At 41.1% G+C, this 18,826-nt stretch overlaps 1 protein-coding gene across 1 annotated transcript in view; it reads left to right on the top strand.

The window, feature by feature from the left end:
• The window catches only part of inpp4b (inositol polyphosphate-4-phosphatase type II B), a 181,196-nt gene that overhangs the window by 122,106 nt on the left and 40,264 nt on the right, over positions 1-18,826 (top strand). Inside the window, 3 exon segments of the mRNA XM_061828785.1 lie at positions 3,625-3,772; positions 13,359-13,489; positions 18,463-18,567. Of these exon segments, the coding sequence (XP_061684769.1) occupies positions 3,625-3,772; positions 13,359-13,489; positions 18,463-18,567 (384 nt within the window).

Genomic DNA, 18,826 nt, shown 5'->3' with positions numbered 1-18,826 from the left:
GATTTCAAATACTTGGGGTCAACAATCCAGAGCAATGGAGAGTGTGGTAAAGAAGTGAAGAAACGGGTCCAAGCAGCGTGGAACAGTTGGCGGAAGGTGTCTGGTTTTCTATGTGACAGAAGAGTCTCCAGTAGGGTGACGGGCAAAGTCTATAAAACAGTGGTGAGGCCGGCCATGATGTACGGATTAGAGACGGTGGCACTGAAAAAACAACAGGAAGCATAGCTGGAGGGAGCAGAAATGAAGATGTTGAGGTTCTCGCTCGGAGTGAGCAGGTTGGATAGGATGAGAAATGAGCTCATTAGAGGGACAGCCAAAATTGGATGTTTTGGAGACGAGGTTCGAGAGAGCAGACTTCGATGGTTTGGACATGTTCAGAGGTGAGAGAGTGACTATATTGGTGGAAGGGTGCTGAGGATGGAGGTGCCCAGGCAAAAGAGCGAGAGGAAGACCAAAGAGAAGGTTTATGGATGTGGTGAGGGAAGACATGAGGACAGTGGGTGTTAGAGAGGAAGATGCAAGAGATAGGCTTAGATGGAAAAGGATGACACGCAGTGCCAACCACTAATGGGACAAGCCGAAAGGAAAGCTTGCGTGATTCAGACTGTTTTGATCCAAATTTGCCAGAATCCATCAAATCTTCTCGCAGTCAGCCACTGTAGCGTTGCTTGGAGTATTTTGTCAGGCAGCAGCCTGAAGCAGCGTACCTCCCACTTAGGGCGGCCGTGCGTGTTTCAATGCCTCCAGTTGTCAACGCAACGTTTCACAGTGGCCGACTTATTGACTGACTCGCTGTCTGACTGCAGCAGCGAGATGCCAAAAGCGGCGGTAAACAGTGTTTCGAGGCACGCCGCTTCCTCGCCTCCCGCTGCCGGCGCGCAGATAAGAGCATTAGCACTCCCCTACGTCGTCGACATTTGCACCGCCGCTTTTTTGAGCCGACCGGCGGGAAAGCGCCGAAGATGTGCCGGAACGGAAATTGGCTTAATGGGGTGGAAGTTGGGCGGTTTGCGGTTTGAAAAATCACTCGACTGTTGCGCAGTAAATACGTAATTAAGATTAAAATAGAGCGGGTAAGGACAAGGATTCACTGTCGGACTGACATATGTTCGGGAAACTGCTATTGATCAGAAATTGAAATTGTACTCATTCCCAATTTGACTTTGAAGGATTTCGTGTGACAGCTGTACGTTTTGTTTATTATCTTGTGCCATATCACTTATTATATGCAGTACCACCAACTGGTCGGTTTTGTCGTTCACTACTCAATAGGTCAATCAACCAATTAGTGCTCGCTGGGACGATTGAGTATTCTCTGTCAAAATAAAAGAAAAATGTACTTCGAGTTGAAGCCAGAAGTTTCCATACAAAATTCACAGTTCATTTTTTTTTGTCTAACTAAAACTCTCCTGTTTCAGGTCACTCCTCATCATCTGGGCTTCTGCGTGTTCCTTGAAAAACCTTTATTGTACTTTTTGTGTATTTCTTTGACCTTGAAGAAAATAATATAAAATTCTCTAAGAGATTTTCTGTCTCATTGTTGTTGCATTTAACAAAATAAAATAATATGGGTGATCCTGACTGACCTGAAACAGGACCGGTTTAGTGTGATTTGACTTCAGACTTCATTTTAAAATGAAATATGTTTTTGCACATTATATGTAAACGTCTGCCTTCAACTGTACTTACTCTACTTTTTCAGTTTCACTGACTTGTCATTAGTCAATCTAAATCTACATTTGAAAAACGTATGGGTGTAGTCAGTCATGCTTGCAGATAAAGTTGTGGGTGTGATTAGGGATGGAATCTCAAGACCTTAAAATAACTTACTGGATTAATATAACATAACTGTAAATTAAAAATAAAATAAACTAATACATTAGTAAAATAGAAAACGAACATTTCAAACTCCGAAATGATCATTTCCAATTTCAACTGCTATTAGTAGAATATGATATAAAACAGTATTTAAATTTGTTCATCAATAAAAATTCTTGATCTGACAAACTTTATCTGAATAAAAGTTAAATGCACTGGCCTGTCAAGTAATAAACACAAACAGTCCATACCCGCAATGTTTTGAAAATGCTGAAAGTTTAGTTCGACATAACCGGCGATAGTGGCAACAAGCTAGCGATACATTGGAACAAATATTCCTGTTGGCAGTCGTGATGTATTGTTAGAATCTAGCGTAATTTACTGCGGTATCTATTGTCAATCCATTGATGTAAAATAGCAGTAGATGAACTAAAGCATATAGAGGGGAAACGTTTTCCACTTCAAAATAACGCGTACCACAGGGAAAATGACCGTTCACAGACTAGTCTAACGTTAGAACTTAGATCAAGTCAAAGTACTGTATTTTTCGCACTATAAGGCGCACCTAAAGGCCTTTAATTTTCTGAAAAGCCGACGGTGCGCCTTATAATCCGGTGCAACTTGTATATGGATCAATATTGAGCCTTTAGTGCAACTCCATCTAATGGATGCATAACATAACCACAGCTTCTACTGTAGCGTCTATTCTATGCACTTTATAATCCGGTGCGCCTTATATATGAAAAAAAAAGTCTTAAAATATGCCATTTATTGAGGGTGCACCTTATAGTGCGTAAAATACAGTAAATCACAATCTCATACTTATTATAGTCAGATATTGAAACATTATCTGTGTTGTATCCCAGAAATGTTTTCAATGTAACTCCGGGGTGCCCAGATTTTTTTCCCCCCAAGATCTACTTTTCAATCAGCCAGTCACTCGCGATCAAGCACCGGAGTGGTGGGGGTGTAGGTGCACAAGCGCATCGCCGCGACTGCCATAAATAGAAGCCCGGTTTGCAAGAACGCACCTTTATAATCAAGCGACGAGGTGGATGATAGTCTAATGTCATTTTTTGGGGGTGGGCATGCCGTCACATAATCAACCAAAACTGCCTCGCGATCGTGGTGTAACTGAATTTCCTTTGACATGGCTCATGATGTTAATGACTTTCGACGTAAATGCGATCGCAGTACGTGAAGCGGCTCGGAACATGCGGTTTTGGCATCACTTCCGAACATGCTCAATACGGTTAACCTGCATTTCCTGTTTTCGGGTGAATACTGTTTGTTTTGGAGCAGGCTTGTTTTGTTAACGTTTATGAAATAAACACCTAAGCTTAATGTCAAGACTACACAAAATAAGCGATGTTTTTCAATATCTCAAATATTTAACAATTTTACGCTCGTGATTTTTCGTCCTCGACTGTGCAGATTTGCGAGTGTGCTCGTCAAATGTGAGTGACTGCAAGTGTCAATCATTAGCGCTACTAGTTGGATCATTATGACATTCATTAGTCATTGCCCCATCAAAATGTGCTGAATTACATGCGGTGCCTTTCCCAAAAGGCACTGAAAATGAAAAAGGATGCAGTAAAGACAATGTTTCTCTTTATCACGACAAAAGTAGAATAAGATGAATGACTGCTTATCTGCAGAGGGCACAGCTATTGATCATCAAATTGAATCCGCCCTTTGATTTTGTAGGATTTTGCGTGTCAGCACTGGTTTCTTTTTTTGCCTTTTCATCTCTTGCGTGTGATTTTTTTTTTTTTTTTTTTTTATGCCTCTCTCTGATTTCCACAGTGTTCACCAACCCAGTATGCAAAGTGTACAGGTTCCAAACCGTGGACAGCAAGTGGATGCTGGTGCGCGAGCAAATGGAGGAGTGCACGTTGTCTTTCAGCATTCCCAAGCAACTGCTCTCGCTCTACATGCAAGAGGACATGAGCAGGTAAGACGTGTCGCGTGACGGCTTTTATAAGGATATAAAGTTGAAGAAGTTGCAATGCATAGATTATTATACAAGCCAAAACGGCACTCACGTAAAAACCATCATGAATTTTACTGTGTCGTTTTTCAGTGTCGGCTGTGACATCGAAGGTCACAGCCGTTCGGTGGCGTTTATCAGTCTTGCCGCTGACGTGCAGACATTTCCCCAGATTCACTGAATCTTTTGGTGATATTACGGACCGTAAATGATGAAATCCCTCAACTCTTTCGACTGTTTTTTGAGAAATGTTCAAATCCCCCCCCAAAAGACAAAAACATTCATCAGTTTATACAAGAAATATCCTGTCTTTGCGGTGTAGTCTATTACAGTGAAGAAAAGAAGTATTTGAACACCCTGCTATATTGCAAAACACGGAGTTTCAGCTCCCTCCAAAGATTTTCTATTGGGTTCAGGTCTGGATCAGAACCTTGATATGCGTCTTACGGAGCCACTCCTTGGTTTTCCTGGCTGTGTGCTTTGGGTCATTGTCATGTTGAAGGACCCAGCCACGACCCATCTTCAATGCGCTGACTGAGGGGAAAGAGGTTGTTCCCCAAAATCTCACAATACATGGCCGCGGTCATCCTCGCCTTAATACAGTGCAGTCGTCCAGTCCCATGTGCAGAAAAACACCCCCAAAAGCATGATGCCACCACCCCCACGCTTCACAGGAGGGATGGTGTTCTTGGGATGGAACACCTGATCATTCGTCTTCCTCCAAACACGGTTAGTGGAATTATGACCAAGAAGTTCATTTTGGTCTCATCTGACCACAAAGCTCAGCTCTTTGGTCTTGGGCATGTTACAAGTTTGAGTCTTAGTGATTGTACGGGGTGGACAGGTGCATCTGATTCAGGATAATACATGGAGTGGAGATGAACTATTAAAGGTGGACTAACAGGTCCTTGAGGGTCAGAATTCTAGCTGATAGACAGGTGTTCAAATACTTATTTGCAGCTGTATCACACAAATAAATCATACATTGCGATTTCTGGATTTTCCTTTTTAGATTCTCTCTCACAGTGGACATGCACCTACGATGAAAATTTCAGACCCCTCCATGATTTCTAAGTGGGAGAACTTGCAATATACCAGGGTGTTCAAATACTTATTTTCTTCACTGTAAATAGTATATATTATAAAGGATATGCAAATCATTGTATTCTGTTTTTGTTTATGTTTTACACAAGGCTCCAACTTTGTTGGAATTGGATACCTTGGTTTTGACCCGGTCGCGTCCAATTCACACGATGCTCCCTTCAAAATAAACCTGTTCCGACACATATCAAGAACAGAGGCACAAATTCAAGTCTTGTCCAGTGTGAGTGTGAGGACAGGTCAAGACCACACAAGTCTCCCTCTTCAGGCTTGAATAGAGTTAGTCACAACGGATCATTCCTGCAGTGTCCCGTCGTCCTTGGCAACCTCACTCAATCCATAACACACACACACACACGAGGTTTCCGGTCAGTTCCTTCTTCTCATGTCATAATAAGAAAGATGGAAAAATCCGTCGCAGACATTCGGTTGCTTATCGTGACAGAAGGGGGGCAGCTTGATTTGTATTGCACGCCCAAGGACACGAGTGCATGCGAAAACGTGCACACGTCGCTGATTGTCACAACACAAAGAAAACCATCACTCGCACACTTGAACTGTTCTCTTTTTTATTCAAAGTATTCACAAAACTCCATTCCTAAGCATGCGTTTTGTTGTGTACTGCAAGTCCCTAAAAACGAGTCCAATGTCCAATTTGGGGAAAAAAATACATACATTTAAAGTTAATATAAAGATGCCGCTGCACCAAAATCTGCTGTCTTCCCCCATTAATGAGTTGGGTTCACAATATGTTCAGGATTAGAAGCCAGTCCACAGGTGTCAAACTCAAGGCCCAGGGCCCAGATTTGGCCCGCCACATGATTTTATGTGGCCCACAAAGCCAAATCTAGAGTGTCAATTTCCATGATTCTTGTAAAAATCTATACCTAAATTTCAAATTGTCATATATCATATAAAGCGTTTTTGTGTACCCAAACGTGAATAGTTGGAAAACACATGATTTCTAATTCCAAAACTGGTTCATAAATTGATGGTGATGAAATATTTTTGTTCCACAGTCATAATTGCCCTCTGAGGGAAACCGGAACAACAATGTGGCCCGCGAGAAAAATGAGTTTGACACCCCTGATCTAGACGTCTTTTGTTTGTTTGTTTTCCAGAAATCTGAGAATGAAAGTGTTTTAAAATGTAAAAATCCATATCCACATTTCGCCACAATGTTTATTGTTGGTGGCACGGTGGGTCAGCTGGTAAAGCGTTGGCCTCAAAGTTCTGAGGACCCGGGCTCAATCCCGGACCCGCCTGTGTAGAGTTTGCATGTTCTCCCCATGCCTGCGTGGGGTTTCTCCAGACACTCCGCTTTTCTTCCACAACCCAAAAGCATGCAACATTATTCGGACACTCTAAATTGCCCCCAGGTGTGATTGTGAGTGCGACTGTTATCTCTCTCCATGTGCCCTGCGATTGGCTGGTAACCAGTTCAGGGTGTACCCCGCCTCCTGCCTGTTGACAGCTAGGAAAGAGTACAGCACTCCCGTGAACCTTGTGAGGAATGGATGTTTATTGTCATCATGTTTATGAAGAAGGGTGTATCATGTCGGCCATTTTGTGACATTTGTTGGAGTATTTTGGCCATGTTTGTGGAGTATGTGCATTGTTGGCCATGTCTTAGTGCAGGGGTGTCAAACAATTTTTTGTCGTGGGCCACATTGTAGTTACAGTTTCCCTTACAGGGCCCATATAAGTCTTAAACCATAAAAATATTTAATTGCCTCATTATAGTTACACATGAAATTTATGAACTACTATTGGAATCAGACATCCACGGTAATGGGGTTTTCAAGCTCTTGGTCATTTTTGGTAACACAAAAATGCTTGTAATATCTCAATGTTATCATTTATGATATATGACAATTTGAAATTTTGGTACAGATTTCCACAAGAATCATGGAAGTTGACACACTAGATTTGCTTTCATGGGCCACATAAAACAATGCGGTGGGCCAAGATCTGACGCACGGGCCTGGTGTTTGACACCTGTGTTTTAGTGTGTTGAAGTATGTCAGCCAAATTTGAAAACTACCGGTATATCATAACATTTTGGCTATTTTTATAAGGTATGGAGTGTGCTTGTGCCCATGGACTCCATTGCGCTTCATACATTGTACCGTCATAACTTTTGAACCAGCATCATGCTATAACTAGCACGTGATCATAGCTTTAATTCCACGCCTTATTAAACCAACACTAATGTGCATTAAAATGTATTCACGCTTCTATTTATTCATACTAATATGAGCCCATTTTAAAGAGGGTCTAACGTTATTTTTCCGGCAATAAAAAGTGATGTAAGTACAATTTTTTGCACCCTGTACCGATCATCCGAGCTACATTTAGTGTTGATAATTAAATATGTATTAGTTCCTTATCAATGTACGGCAGCACATTCGTGCACAGCGGGGTTTGCCAAAGCAGGCGCAACGTACGTAGTTTCTCCCCTTTTTCCGCGTACGCGGCTTTTGATGTACTCCCTCTCGTATTCTCGTGCATTTTCAACGGCGTGGAGACGGATCGCGCCCCTCGCTTTGAGATATTGAATGCTCGTAGGCGCCAATTAAACACCATTCATTAAGAGCTGCCTCATTAAGGGTTTAAAAAATTTTTTTTTTTTTTTTTAAACTTGGGTACTCATTAATAAACAAGCAAGCGGTAATGCGTGTCAAGAGCACATCGGTGACGTTTGTGTTATTTTAAGCTCTTGCGGAAATGTTCTTTCGTTGGCTTTTGTTGGTTTAGCGCTTTGGCTGGATTTGTTTTTTGGAGCTGGTTTATTTTATTTTGTTTAGTACATTTGGTGAGCGGCACGGTGGAGCAGCTGGTAAAGCGTCAGCCTCACAGTTCTGAGGTCCCTGGTTCAATCCCGGACCCGCCTGTATGGAGTTTGCATGTTCTCCCCGTGCCTGCGTGTGTTTCCTCCAGGCACTCCGGTTTCCTCCCACATCCCAAAAACATGCGAAATTAATTTGACACTCCAAAATTGCCCCTAGGTGTGATTGTGAGTGCGACTGTTGTCCGTCCCTATGTGCACTACGATTGGCTGGCAACCAGTTCGGGGTGTACCCCGCCTCCTGCCGTTGACAGCTGGGATAGGCTCAAGCACTCCCCTGACCCTTGTGAGGATAAACGGCTAAGAAAATGGATGGATTAGTTTCAGTGGTTGTTTTAGTTTTTGTTTGTGTATATTCGTTTGTTTAGTTTACTGCGTTTGGTTTTGATTGGCTTATTTTCTCTTGCTGGTTTAGTTTTCGTTGATTTTGTTTCACGAGCAAGCAAGCAAGCAAATTTATTTATATAGCGCATTTCATACACGAGGTAGCTCAATGTGCTTTACATATTTAATGGCATTTGAAAACAAAGAGATGAAACATTTGAAACGGGATAGAAACAATAAAAATGACAAACAAAATATTTTAAAAAAGAAGATTAAAACCACATACCGTCCAAGTAATATGATCAAAAAGTGGATATATTCTAAAAAGCATGAGAAAAAAAGAAGACTTTTCAACCTGGATTTAAAAACATTCACAATTGGGCAACGTATTCCATTTGTGTGCAGCATAATAGCTAAATGCTGCTTCACCATGTTTGCTTTGGACTCTGCGCTCCACTATTTGACCTGAGTCAGTCGATCTCAGAGCTCTACTTAGTTTCTATTCAGTAAGCATTTCTTTCATGTATTCACGATCTAAATCATTTAGTGATTTATAGACCAGTAGCAGAACTTCAAAATCTGTTCTAAAGATGATTGGAAGCCAGTGTAAATATTTTAGAATTCGAGTTATATGTTCCGACTTCTATGTTCTGGTCGGAACCTCAGCTGCAGCATTCTGAATGAGCTGCAGGTGTTTTGATGCTCTTTTTGAGGAGACCATTCAGAAGACCATTACAGTAGTCAAGTCAACTTGCGATAAAAGCATGGATGAGCTTTTCCTGGTCTGCTTGACTCATACAAGACTTCACCCCAGAGATGTTCTTCAGTTGGTAGAAGGCAATTTTTGTGATTGATTTGATATGATTGTTGAAAGTCAGGCCGGAATCATTCAGAACACCAAGTTTTCAGACTTGGTCTTTGGTTTTTAAACATCAAGAGTCCACGTGTTTATTAACAGCAATTCTCTTTGCTTTATTGCCAAAAACAATTGTTTCGGTTTTGTTGTGATTTAGTTGAAGAAAATTTTGGCTCATCCACTTATTTATCTGATTTAGACAGTGGCACAATACCTCAATTTTGAACTGTGTGTCATCTGGAGACACTCCAAATTAAAGTTTTGAAGAATTTGACCCAATGGTAGCTTATACAGGATGAACAGGAGAGGTCCAAGAACTGACCCTTGAGGTTCCCCATGGGTCATTGCCATTCGCTGAGACCGAGCACTTCCAATGGTCACAAAGTAGCTCCTTCCCTCCAGGTAGGACCTAAACCCTTTAAGGACCGTTCCATTTAGTCCTATGCACGTTTCCAACCTGTTTAGCAATATATTGTGATCTACCGTATCAAAAGCCGCGCTGAGATCCAACAAGACCAAAATTGAAGAAAACTATTCGGTCTAGTTGGATCCTTTACTTTCACCCTGTCTTGTGTTTTGTTGTTGGTTTATTATTTATGTTGTTGCTTTTAAGAAAGTGCGTACAGTACTTTACTTTTCATTTCATGTTGGATTTATTGAGCGGGCCCACAAAGCCCCCTGCGTGATTAAAATTGAGCAGGCACAATAACACGGCATGAAATAAATGCGGCCACACGCCAGCTAGCGGCGGTCCGGGGGCCCTGTCCTTTAAATTTATGGCGCCATTACGGCCGAGTGACCTTCATCAGACGTTTCATATCATAAATAAAAGCTGTAGGAGACTGTTTAGGGCTCCCCTCCAGTAGATTATCGCCACCGATTTTGAGAATGATGAGGAGGAACGAGCGGCAGAAGCCCATTAGGTGATTGGCAAAGAAGTATTCAAATTTACGGGTGTGCACACATTAATAAAGTTATGCTGGGTAGGGTCTTTTAAAGTAACAATGTGTAATAACGTGATGTCAAAATAACAGTCTCAAACTTTAAATCAGATAAAATAATAATGAGTTCTAGCATTGTGAAATCCTTGCAAATTCAACATTTTTCCTTTAGAAAATGCTCAATTAAAAGGCCGTAGCATAAGTCTACACACCCTCTTTCAATGTCAGGTTTTTGTGATCTAAAAGATGAGACCAACATAAATCATTCCAAAACTTGGTCCACCATTAATGTGACCTACAATCTGTACAGCTCGTTTGAAAAGGAAATAATCATTTTGAGAGCGGAACTAAAGTAAACAACCGAGACAATTGGGTTGCACAAGTGTGTACACTCTCTCATAAATGGGGATGTGACTGGGTTCAGAATTTATAGACCGTAGTCTGTTAAATGGTGCCCTGCGATTGGCTGACAACCAGTTCCGGGTGGACATCCTGACCAATGAGAGCTGGGATAGGCTTCAGCACGCCTGCGACCCTTGTGAGGATAAGCAGCTAAGAATATGGATGGTTGGAAAGATGGATGGATAAACTGTTAAACGGCAGTCAGTACACACCAGTACATGTTTGAAGTGCATCTGATATGAAAATAAAAGTTCACAATAAGAGTTTGGGAAAAAATGAAATAAATAAATTAAAGGATTTTCATTTGAATTTTTGTTTTGGTTTTGCCCAAAATGTAATAAATAAACCATAACACATGCAACTGAATAAAACAAAGGAATTAATTTACTTTAAATTGTATTAGACATTCACTAGATGATTAGATTTAAATGATAGTAATTAGTAGGAGTATTTTTCAAGTGTTTGAAAAAAAATTTTTGTAATGTAACGTAAATGTAATAGAATATTGGCGTCCAACATAATCTGGGAATTTCCACAATTTGTGATTTTTTTTTTTTAATCCATAAAACGGAATTATTTCAGATTTTTAAAAATTATTTGGGGGGGGTTCTTTTATTTGATCAAACAAAATAAATAGTTTTAAACCACAATGTTCCCTTCCCCTTCAGCATCATTCGCTGCCATTGACGGCTGATGATTCAAATCTCCAAATGAACGTGTAGGACCGACATCCATCCATTTTCTGAGCCCCTTATCCTCACGAGGGTCGCGGGGAGTGCTGGAGCCTATCCCAGCTGTCATTGGTCAGGACGTCCACCCTGAACTAGTTGCCAGCACATCGCAGGGCACGTTGAGACAAACAGCCGCACTCACAATCACACCTAGGGGCAATTTAGAGTCTCCGATTAATGTTGCATGTTTTGGGATGTGGGAGGAAACCCGAGTGGCCGGAGGAAACCCACATAGGCACGGGGAGAACATGCAATCTAACTTCTGACACAATCACCCGAAGGTGTACCATCGACTCAATAAATGGCCTCCAATCAGCGGATGAGATTGATAATGTCAGTTTTCTCACGCGCATATTGTTCACGTGCGCCCACCTCGGCCCTCCTCAGACAATAGAACTCTGATTAAACAGGCTGACAACCCGGCTGGTTCCGCGCCATCCCTCGGCCTTATCACCCCGAGCAGCTGTCCCTCTCGTAGAATGCAAAATGACATCAGACTACATAGGTTGGTGTAGTTTTTCGGGAAAACCCGGACCTTTCGTATGTTGATAAGGATCTGAGCAGTACATCCAGCAGGGCCCCTCAGCGTATAAACATCGTGTAAATCTTAAATCGTCCAGAAATAAGCGACGCGACTGAAATGGTGCCGTTTTTCTCGAGCAAGCACGTCTCGCCTTTTCGTTTGAAGACACCCACGGAGCATACAACATTTATGAGGCATAATTACAGAAAATTGGGCTCATTGTCAGGAGAGCATATTATTGTTGCACAACTTGTTGTTTTGGCCGATTTAATTTGGGGCCCCCTTCAAGGCCCTTACTATTGTAAAATCGCTGCATTTTTAATGATGATAATTTGCTGGTTCTGTGCGCTTCCGTGCAAATAATGAAAGAGGCCGTCCTCTGTCGCACGTACACACACGCATTTCTTGAAGAAGTAGAGCCTTAGTTTGTTTGCTTGGTTTAGTTTTGGTTGATGTAGACTCAGGGGTGTCAGAGTAATTTTTATCGCGGGCCACATTGTAGTCACAGATTCCGTTATGAGTGTTAAACCATAAAAAACTTTCATCTTTAATTTAGCTTAGGGCGTATGCCGCCTCCTGCCCGAAGATAGCTTGGGATAGGCACCAGCATTCCCGGGACCTTTGTGAGGATAAGCTACTCAGAAAATGGATGGATAGATGAATAGATTACCGTAATTTACGGCCCTTTAATGCCTTGATTCGGTTAATTTGTGCATTTTTTCAAGCGGCCACAAGGGGGCACTCGAGCGGAAAAAGTAAGAGTGAGACCGGTGGAATATATGTGCCAAGGAAGTGACTTTTAACGATATGTTTTTTTAGCCAGCCCTGTTAGCGCCGCACTAGCATTAGCGACATGCTAGCGTGTCGCACCTCAGTGATGTTTTTTTTTTTTTTTTTTAACTGGCCCTGTTCGTGCTACTGTGTTGTTGCTATGTTAGGCTAAGCTAAGGTAATAAAAGTTTGAAAATTCTTCCTGTGTGCCGTCTTTCTTTGTAAAATTCTCGTGTTTCAATGTGGCCACTTTTACACAGATGCGGCTTAAATGGTATTTCCTTTACAAATATACTGGGTGAGGCTTATAATCAGGTGCGCTCTGTAGGCCGGAAATTACGGTCATTTTCGGTTGACCTATATTTGGTTGCCTGTGTGGGTTTTCTCCGGGGACTCCAATTGGCTCCCACAGTCCCCCCCCCCCCCCGCCCCCCAAAAAAATGGATTGGAGACTCTAAATTGACCTTAGGTGTGATTGTGGGTGCAATTGGTTGTTTAGATGTGCCCCACGATTGGCTTGCAATCAGTTCAGGGAGTACCTTACCCCCTGTCCGAAGGTAGTTGGGATTGGCTCCAGCATACCCGTGACCCTTTTGAGGATAAGCGGCAGGGAAAATGGATGGATTTAGGCTGTTTTGGGTGGGCTTGGTTTTGCCTGATATATCATCTTTATTTGGCTGAATTTCTTTGGTTTGTTTAGTTTTTTATTTTGTGAAATGTTTAGATTGTGCATTTTGTGTACGGTTGATTTGGTTAATTGAGTTGGTTTTGTTTGCAGTTAATTAAGGGGATGAATTCACTGACATGTACACAGTAGGGACACCTGCAGTATGTACATGGAAATGACGTGATTAAAACATGTGAAACATATGGTTATATGATGACCAAGTTGAGTTTGTACTTGTACTCTGCTGGAACTCCGCTTTTGGTGCGTTCCACTGCCGTTTTTTCTTTTTTCAGTTTTTTTTTTTAATGATTACACAGACATGGAACACCGGCAGCGAGTAGCCATGCGGATTTCCTTGCAAATGTTTTTTTTTTTTTTTTCTGTAGGGTGCAGGATCTGAAGGAGCTGGGGGAACTTTCTCCACATTGGGACAACTTGCGGAAGGAGGTGATAACGCGATACGGCGGCATCATCAGCTCCTACCAAGAGACGCTTGCTGAAATGGAGAAAATTACTGGTAAGAATTATTTGTGTTTGTTCTCCTTCATGTCAGTCAGGCACAAAGGCCGCATAGCGAGAATCCTTTCAAAGCCAGTCGAAAATGCGTGGCCCGTCCTTGGCTCCGGAGCGTCCTCTTCCTCCGACGTCTTGGTATGAGATTTTCTCTGGTATATGTAAATTAACTTTCGCTGCTCTTATCGTCATTTGTCCTTGGAAGTATGTGCGCTTGCATTGAAATGCAGCGGCGCTCCTCCGGTGCAGGCAGCCAGTGCTCCGCTCTCCAAAGACCCCTACGGAGCTTACCAATTAACCGGTGGGGAAATTGTCCTTTCTGTCTCTGGAACTAATCACACTTGGTAGCAAAGTTGACAGTCCGATGTACAGACTTTGAGGTCTCTGATGGAAACCTTGTACGTCCACATCATTAAAGGGAGAGGATAAGCCATACACGAAATGGATGGATTTTCTGGAAGCGCCTGCAGTCACTGCCAAAAATATGCTGCGAAACAACTAATAAAAAAATATTAGCCGTTTAGTTATTTTTTGGTTGCTTTAGTTTCTTAGGTAGGCTTGGGTTCTCTGTTTGGATCAGTTTTTCTGTAACATTTTCTTGGTTGTGTTTCTTAGGTTAGTGTGGTGTCTTTGGTTTATGGAGTTTGTCTTGAGTTACAATGATGCCTCAGTTCTCGACCACAATCCGTTCCAGAAAAGGGTTCGAGAAGTGATTTGTTCCAAAACTGAATCAATGTTTCCTATTACAATGGATGGAAAAAGAAATAATGCATTCCAAGCCTAAAAAAATAGGCTATTTAAAGCATTTGTTTTTAGCTTTTTCTGATAATGAACTGCATAGTAGAAATACATGTATAGTTTAAATATATGATAAAATAATTTAATAAATATATATATATATATTTTTTTTTTTTTTTGCTTAAAATGTATGCTTTAGTATTAGAGTACACTAGGCTAAGAGTGCATTACCGTATCTGTAGCGACCTGGCCCCCACCCTTGTAAACTTTTTTATTAACAAAAGTGCAAGAATAACTTTAAACAAGCAACTTGCCTTCTTTGGAGCCATGATTGGGGGTTAATACGGTAGTCCTGGATAAGAAGAAAAACAACAGTCACTACCAGGACACGTCAGTGTACAGAGGCTGCGTTATACAGAATAACAAAAGTGTGCTGGTTGCGCCACGGGCGTTATGTCATTTCCGTCTTTTTGTTTTTTTTCTGGGTGGCGTTTGAATTAACAATAACAACATGCTTTGTGGGTGGGTCAACTGCTTGCGCGGTGCTCAATGTTATTTCTGGGTTTTTTCGGGGGGTGTTCGAATTGACAATAACAAAGCGCATCGTTGGTGAGTCAGCTGCTTGCGTAATATGTTATTTCCGGGTTTTGTCGGTGGCCTTCGAATACCGATTTTTGTTCGAAAACAGAAGCAAAAGAATCTTGAAATTTTCGTTCGAAATAGGAGACGTTCAAGAACCGAAGCTTTCCTGTAGTTTTTTTTTTTTTTTTTTTAAAGTTTAGGTTTCTGCTATTTTAGCTGGTTTATTTCCTCTGCTTGGTACATTTCCTTTTGTTGGATTATTTTTGGGGTTGTTGGTTTTGCTTGGATTTTTTTAGTCCAGTGATTCCCAAACTTCTTTTGGAGCGTCCCCCTTTTTAGAGATGACATTTTTAGAAGATCTCGGGCCGGGCTTGGCCTTATTTAGGTGACTTGAAAGAAAGGAAACAAAGTGGCATCAAAGTTTAATTGAAATATCTGTCAAATCTGCCGAGCTCTGATAGAAAGATGGTGAATAACAATTCACTTGTACTAAAATGTAAGCGCAAGTATGGAAGTAAGCCAATCCAGTTACGCTTTCTTCGTCACATGACATTACATACTAATAAAGCGTAACTGCGATTGGCTGGGTGTTCGGTTCTGACCTGGAGTAACCCTGCCTGGTGGCACAGACGGTGAATTTTAGACAGCGAATTGTAGGAACTACTGAAAATGTGATCACTTTACATTTCAAATTCAAATCCTGTTTTCTGTGGCATTTCAAATTCAAATCCTGGTGGCACTAATTTACTTCCATATGCAAGCTAAAACACGATTTACTTCCAGGCACGCTTACTTTCAATCTCTGAAGCTCACATTCTTGGATGTTGGGCCACTAATGAATCAGGAGAAAGTGCTGAGTGCAATAGTGAACACCCCCTGACCCCCACTCCCCCCGCATGTGACAAAATTTGAACTAAATCTGGATCTTGACCAATAGCTTCTCCACTTAACTTGAAAATTTCACAAATGGAGTTGAAAATGACATAGCTCGGTTAATTAGTTAAAAGTCATAACATCAGAGCAACGTTTTCTTTTTCGTTTTTCCCCCTCAAAAATAATTTAAAATGATGATCAAATGAACTCTTGTTTTAGTGGGCATGAATACCAATGACTTTTATTCCGCTCTCGTCCCCTTTATGACTTTTATTAGAGTCCACTTTTTTTTTTCTTTCATCCATCTGCTGATGAGCAATGAAGACCGCTAATTTGCGCCCGGGGCGCCAACAAAGGCGCCGGGGTCCGAAGGCGTCGCAACGTCGTCGTTCTTCTGTACTTCCTGTCAGAGGTCGCATGTGTGGCCCACATCTGTCTGAGCTCGGCGGACGAGCCTCTGCGTTGTGATCTCGTCCGCCGTGAAGCGAACGCGATGATGGCAACGTTGCTAGACAACGCGCGTGGGTGAGCTGCTGCACATTAATTATTGATAGCTAATGCGATTACATGCAAAGTGGAGTCAACATGAGAAAATCAGCACAGGCAATAAGATGATGATTAGCGCGATGATCAAAACTACTGCTTTTTATCCATATTTTGAGTGAGCGGAACAATTTTCATGCGCAGTATACAATGCTAGTTTTTGTTGTGTATAAAAATGAGACCAAGATAAATCATGTCAAAACTTCTTCCACCATTAATAACCAAATCTCTCTAACACGTGGGAAATATGGTTATGATCCAATGAAACCAAGGTTAAACATGATTACAAAGGTAAGCACAGCTCTTGTCATCAGAAAAAAAAAAAGATAATTAGACGCAGATTAATTTGTGGCAGGTGTCTACTGACTCTTATGTACCTCTTGCGTGATGTGATTTCTGAACATTCCCACATCGCCAGTTTTAAAAGGGTGTGCACACTTGTGCAACCCCATTACCCCAGTTGTTATTTTAACTTCTTCTCTGTTAGATCGTTATATCGTCCACGACCGCAGATTGATGAGGTTGAATCGTCTGAATATACATCGATTTGATGTTTTACAGTAGATGAATTGTTACACCCCCTAATAAATATGTACTGTACATATTCTAATTTTAAAACATTAATTTTAATTATTATTCTTGATTTTAGGGTTTCATTGAAAATAGATGTTTGTCTATTCTATTCTTATTAGCTTTCATTTGATGTATTATCATTAAGATTAGTAGTACTGTACCAAAAACCTTTTTCTGTTCATTTTTTCATAAGTATTCTGTTTCTTCTTTACGATAATAATGAGCTTTGCCCCTTATTTTTTTTAATGAACCACTTCCACGTGATTCATCAAACGCAATAAATTGAATAATTCTTTGACTCCGGCTGAAGTTGAATCGTGCGGATGTGTTATATGTGGTAAAGTCACTTTTTTTTTTAATCCCAATGTTCTACAAAGTCAGACGTGTTCACACTCGCAGCACAGCAGGTGCATGAAGAAGATGACGATGATGAAGAAGAAGAAGAAAAAGAACATGGCTGTCAACTGTCACTTACAAGTCGCTCCCACCCTCGCACACAGTCGCAAATCTCACAGGGGGGCCTAATCAGAGCAGGGGGGAAAAAAAGACAGCAAAGAAACGGCATAAAAGTATTAAATGTAGGCCAGATGTCAGCCTGCGGTGCCATCGGGGCCTGCTGTCTGCGCACCTGGGCCGGCAGATGGACCTTGATGTGGCCAATTCATCCGGCGAGTCAGCAGCTTCATCAGCAGCTTCGTCTGCGCTCGGCGTTCTGCACTCGGCCCCACCATTAACGTTGGCCTTTTATTAAAGTGTTGTATGCAAATATGCCGACTCAGGCGGCTTTTTTTTTTTTTTAACAAGGATGAGTTACGTTTTGGTTCAGCTGCGTCGTCCCAGCAACACTACAGTACGATGTTCCCGTTTTTGAGATATTGTATTAATTTGTTTTTCTACAAAACTATTTGTACTTTTGTTATTAAAAAAAATATATAGATATATATTTCCAGTTTTTGTAAGTTTTTTTCCATTTTGTTCTTGTTGATTACATTTGCATTTTTTTCTAAATATTTCCCTTATTTTACACATTTGTTTTTTTTCTGGGGCAAATGTTATTTTTGTATAAAATGTGAGTCTTTTTTCAGTATTTTATAGTTTTCTTTGGCTTTTCACATTTATCCTCTAATTTGTATTTTTCATTTCCTATTATTTCAACAATTTTCTCCTTATAATAATTTATTTCTTGATTAGATTTTGAGCTAGTATTTGTGCACTTTTTGTAAAATATGTGATTTTCATGTAATGTTTTTGTACTTTTGCCATACTTTTGTACTGCATTGTGAAATGTCTATTTTTGTCAGAAATGCTAAAGTTTGTGTATTCCTATCGTACGTGTATATTTAATATTTGCACATTTTACATCCAATCGATTTTTTTTTTTTAGCTAATGCATCGTTGTTTTGTTTTCTTTATAGCTCTCATTAAATTGTGCATGCAAGGTTACTGACTTGTTTCGACTCAGCAAATCCCTGATGCATTTCTTTGAACAAAATATTCAACTGAAAACAATCATTTTGATCACGCTAACGCTGGTCTGCATTTTCGACGATACTCTTCCATCTCTATATCCGAATGTCCTTCTAGCCCCGGAAAGTACTGATGCTGTGTGTTATCTGTCCTTGTGACTTAACACCCAGCGTGTATTTGTGTGTCGCCGTGTTTTTTCAGGTCCGTCCTTCAAGCAGAGCTGCTGCAAAGCCCAGAAATCCCTGGAATTCCTCCCAATCAACCTGCACACTCAGAGAATGAGAGTGACATGCCCGAGAAAGACAGGTCAGTCCGGTCCGGTCCAGTCCGGCCTTGCTCATGTTTATTTATTAGTTGCTTTATTGACTTTCCAGCTGTTTCACAAGCGTCACCTCACTTCGGTCCGCCGCTTTTAATTGAGAGCGTAATCTCAGAACCAAACCAGGGAAAGGCCCTTTTTATGCCGTAGCTTGCGGCGTTATTAGTATTGAGAGCTTTATGGCAAGACTACAAACTAAATGTCGCCTATATTCAGTCACCTAAACTAAAATTCTCCTCAATTTAC

This window comes from Syngnathoides biaculeatus, chromosome 9, assembly GCF_019802595.1.
Source record: "Syngnathoides biaculeatus isolate LvHL_M chromosome 9, ASM1980259v1, whole genome shotgun sequence".
Taxonomy (NCBI): domain Eukaryota; kingdom Metazoa; phylum Chordata; class Actinopteri; order Syngnathiformes; family Syngnathidae; genus Syngnathoides; species Syngnathoides biaculeatus.
This window is presented reverse-complemented; position numbering and strand designations above follow the sequence as displayed.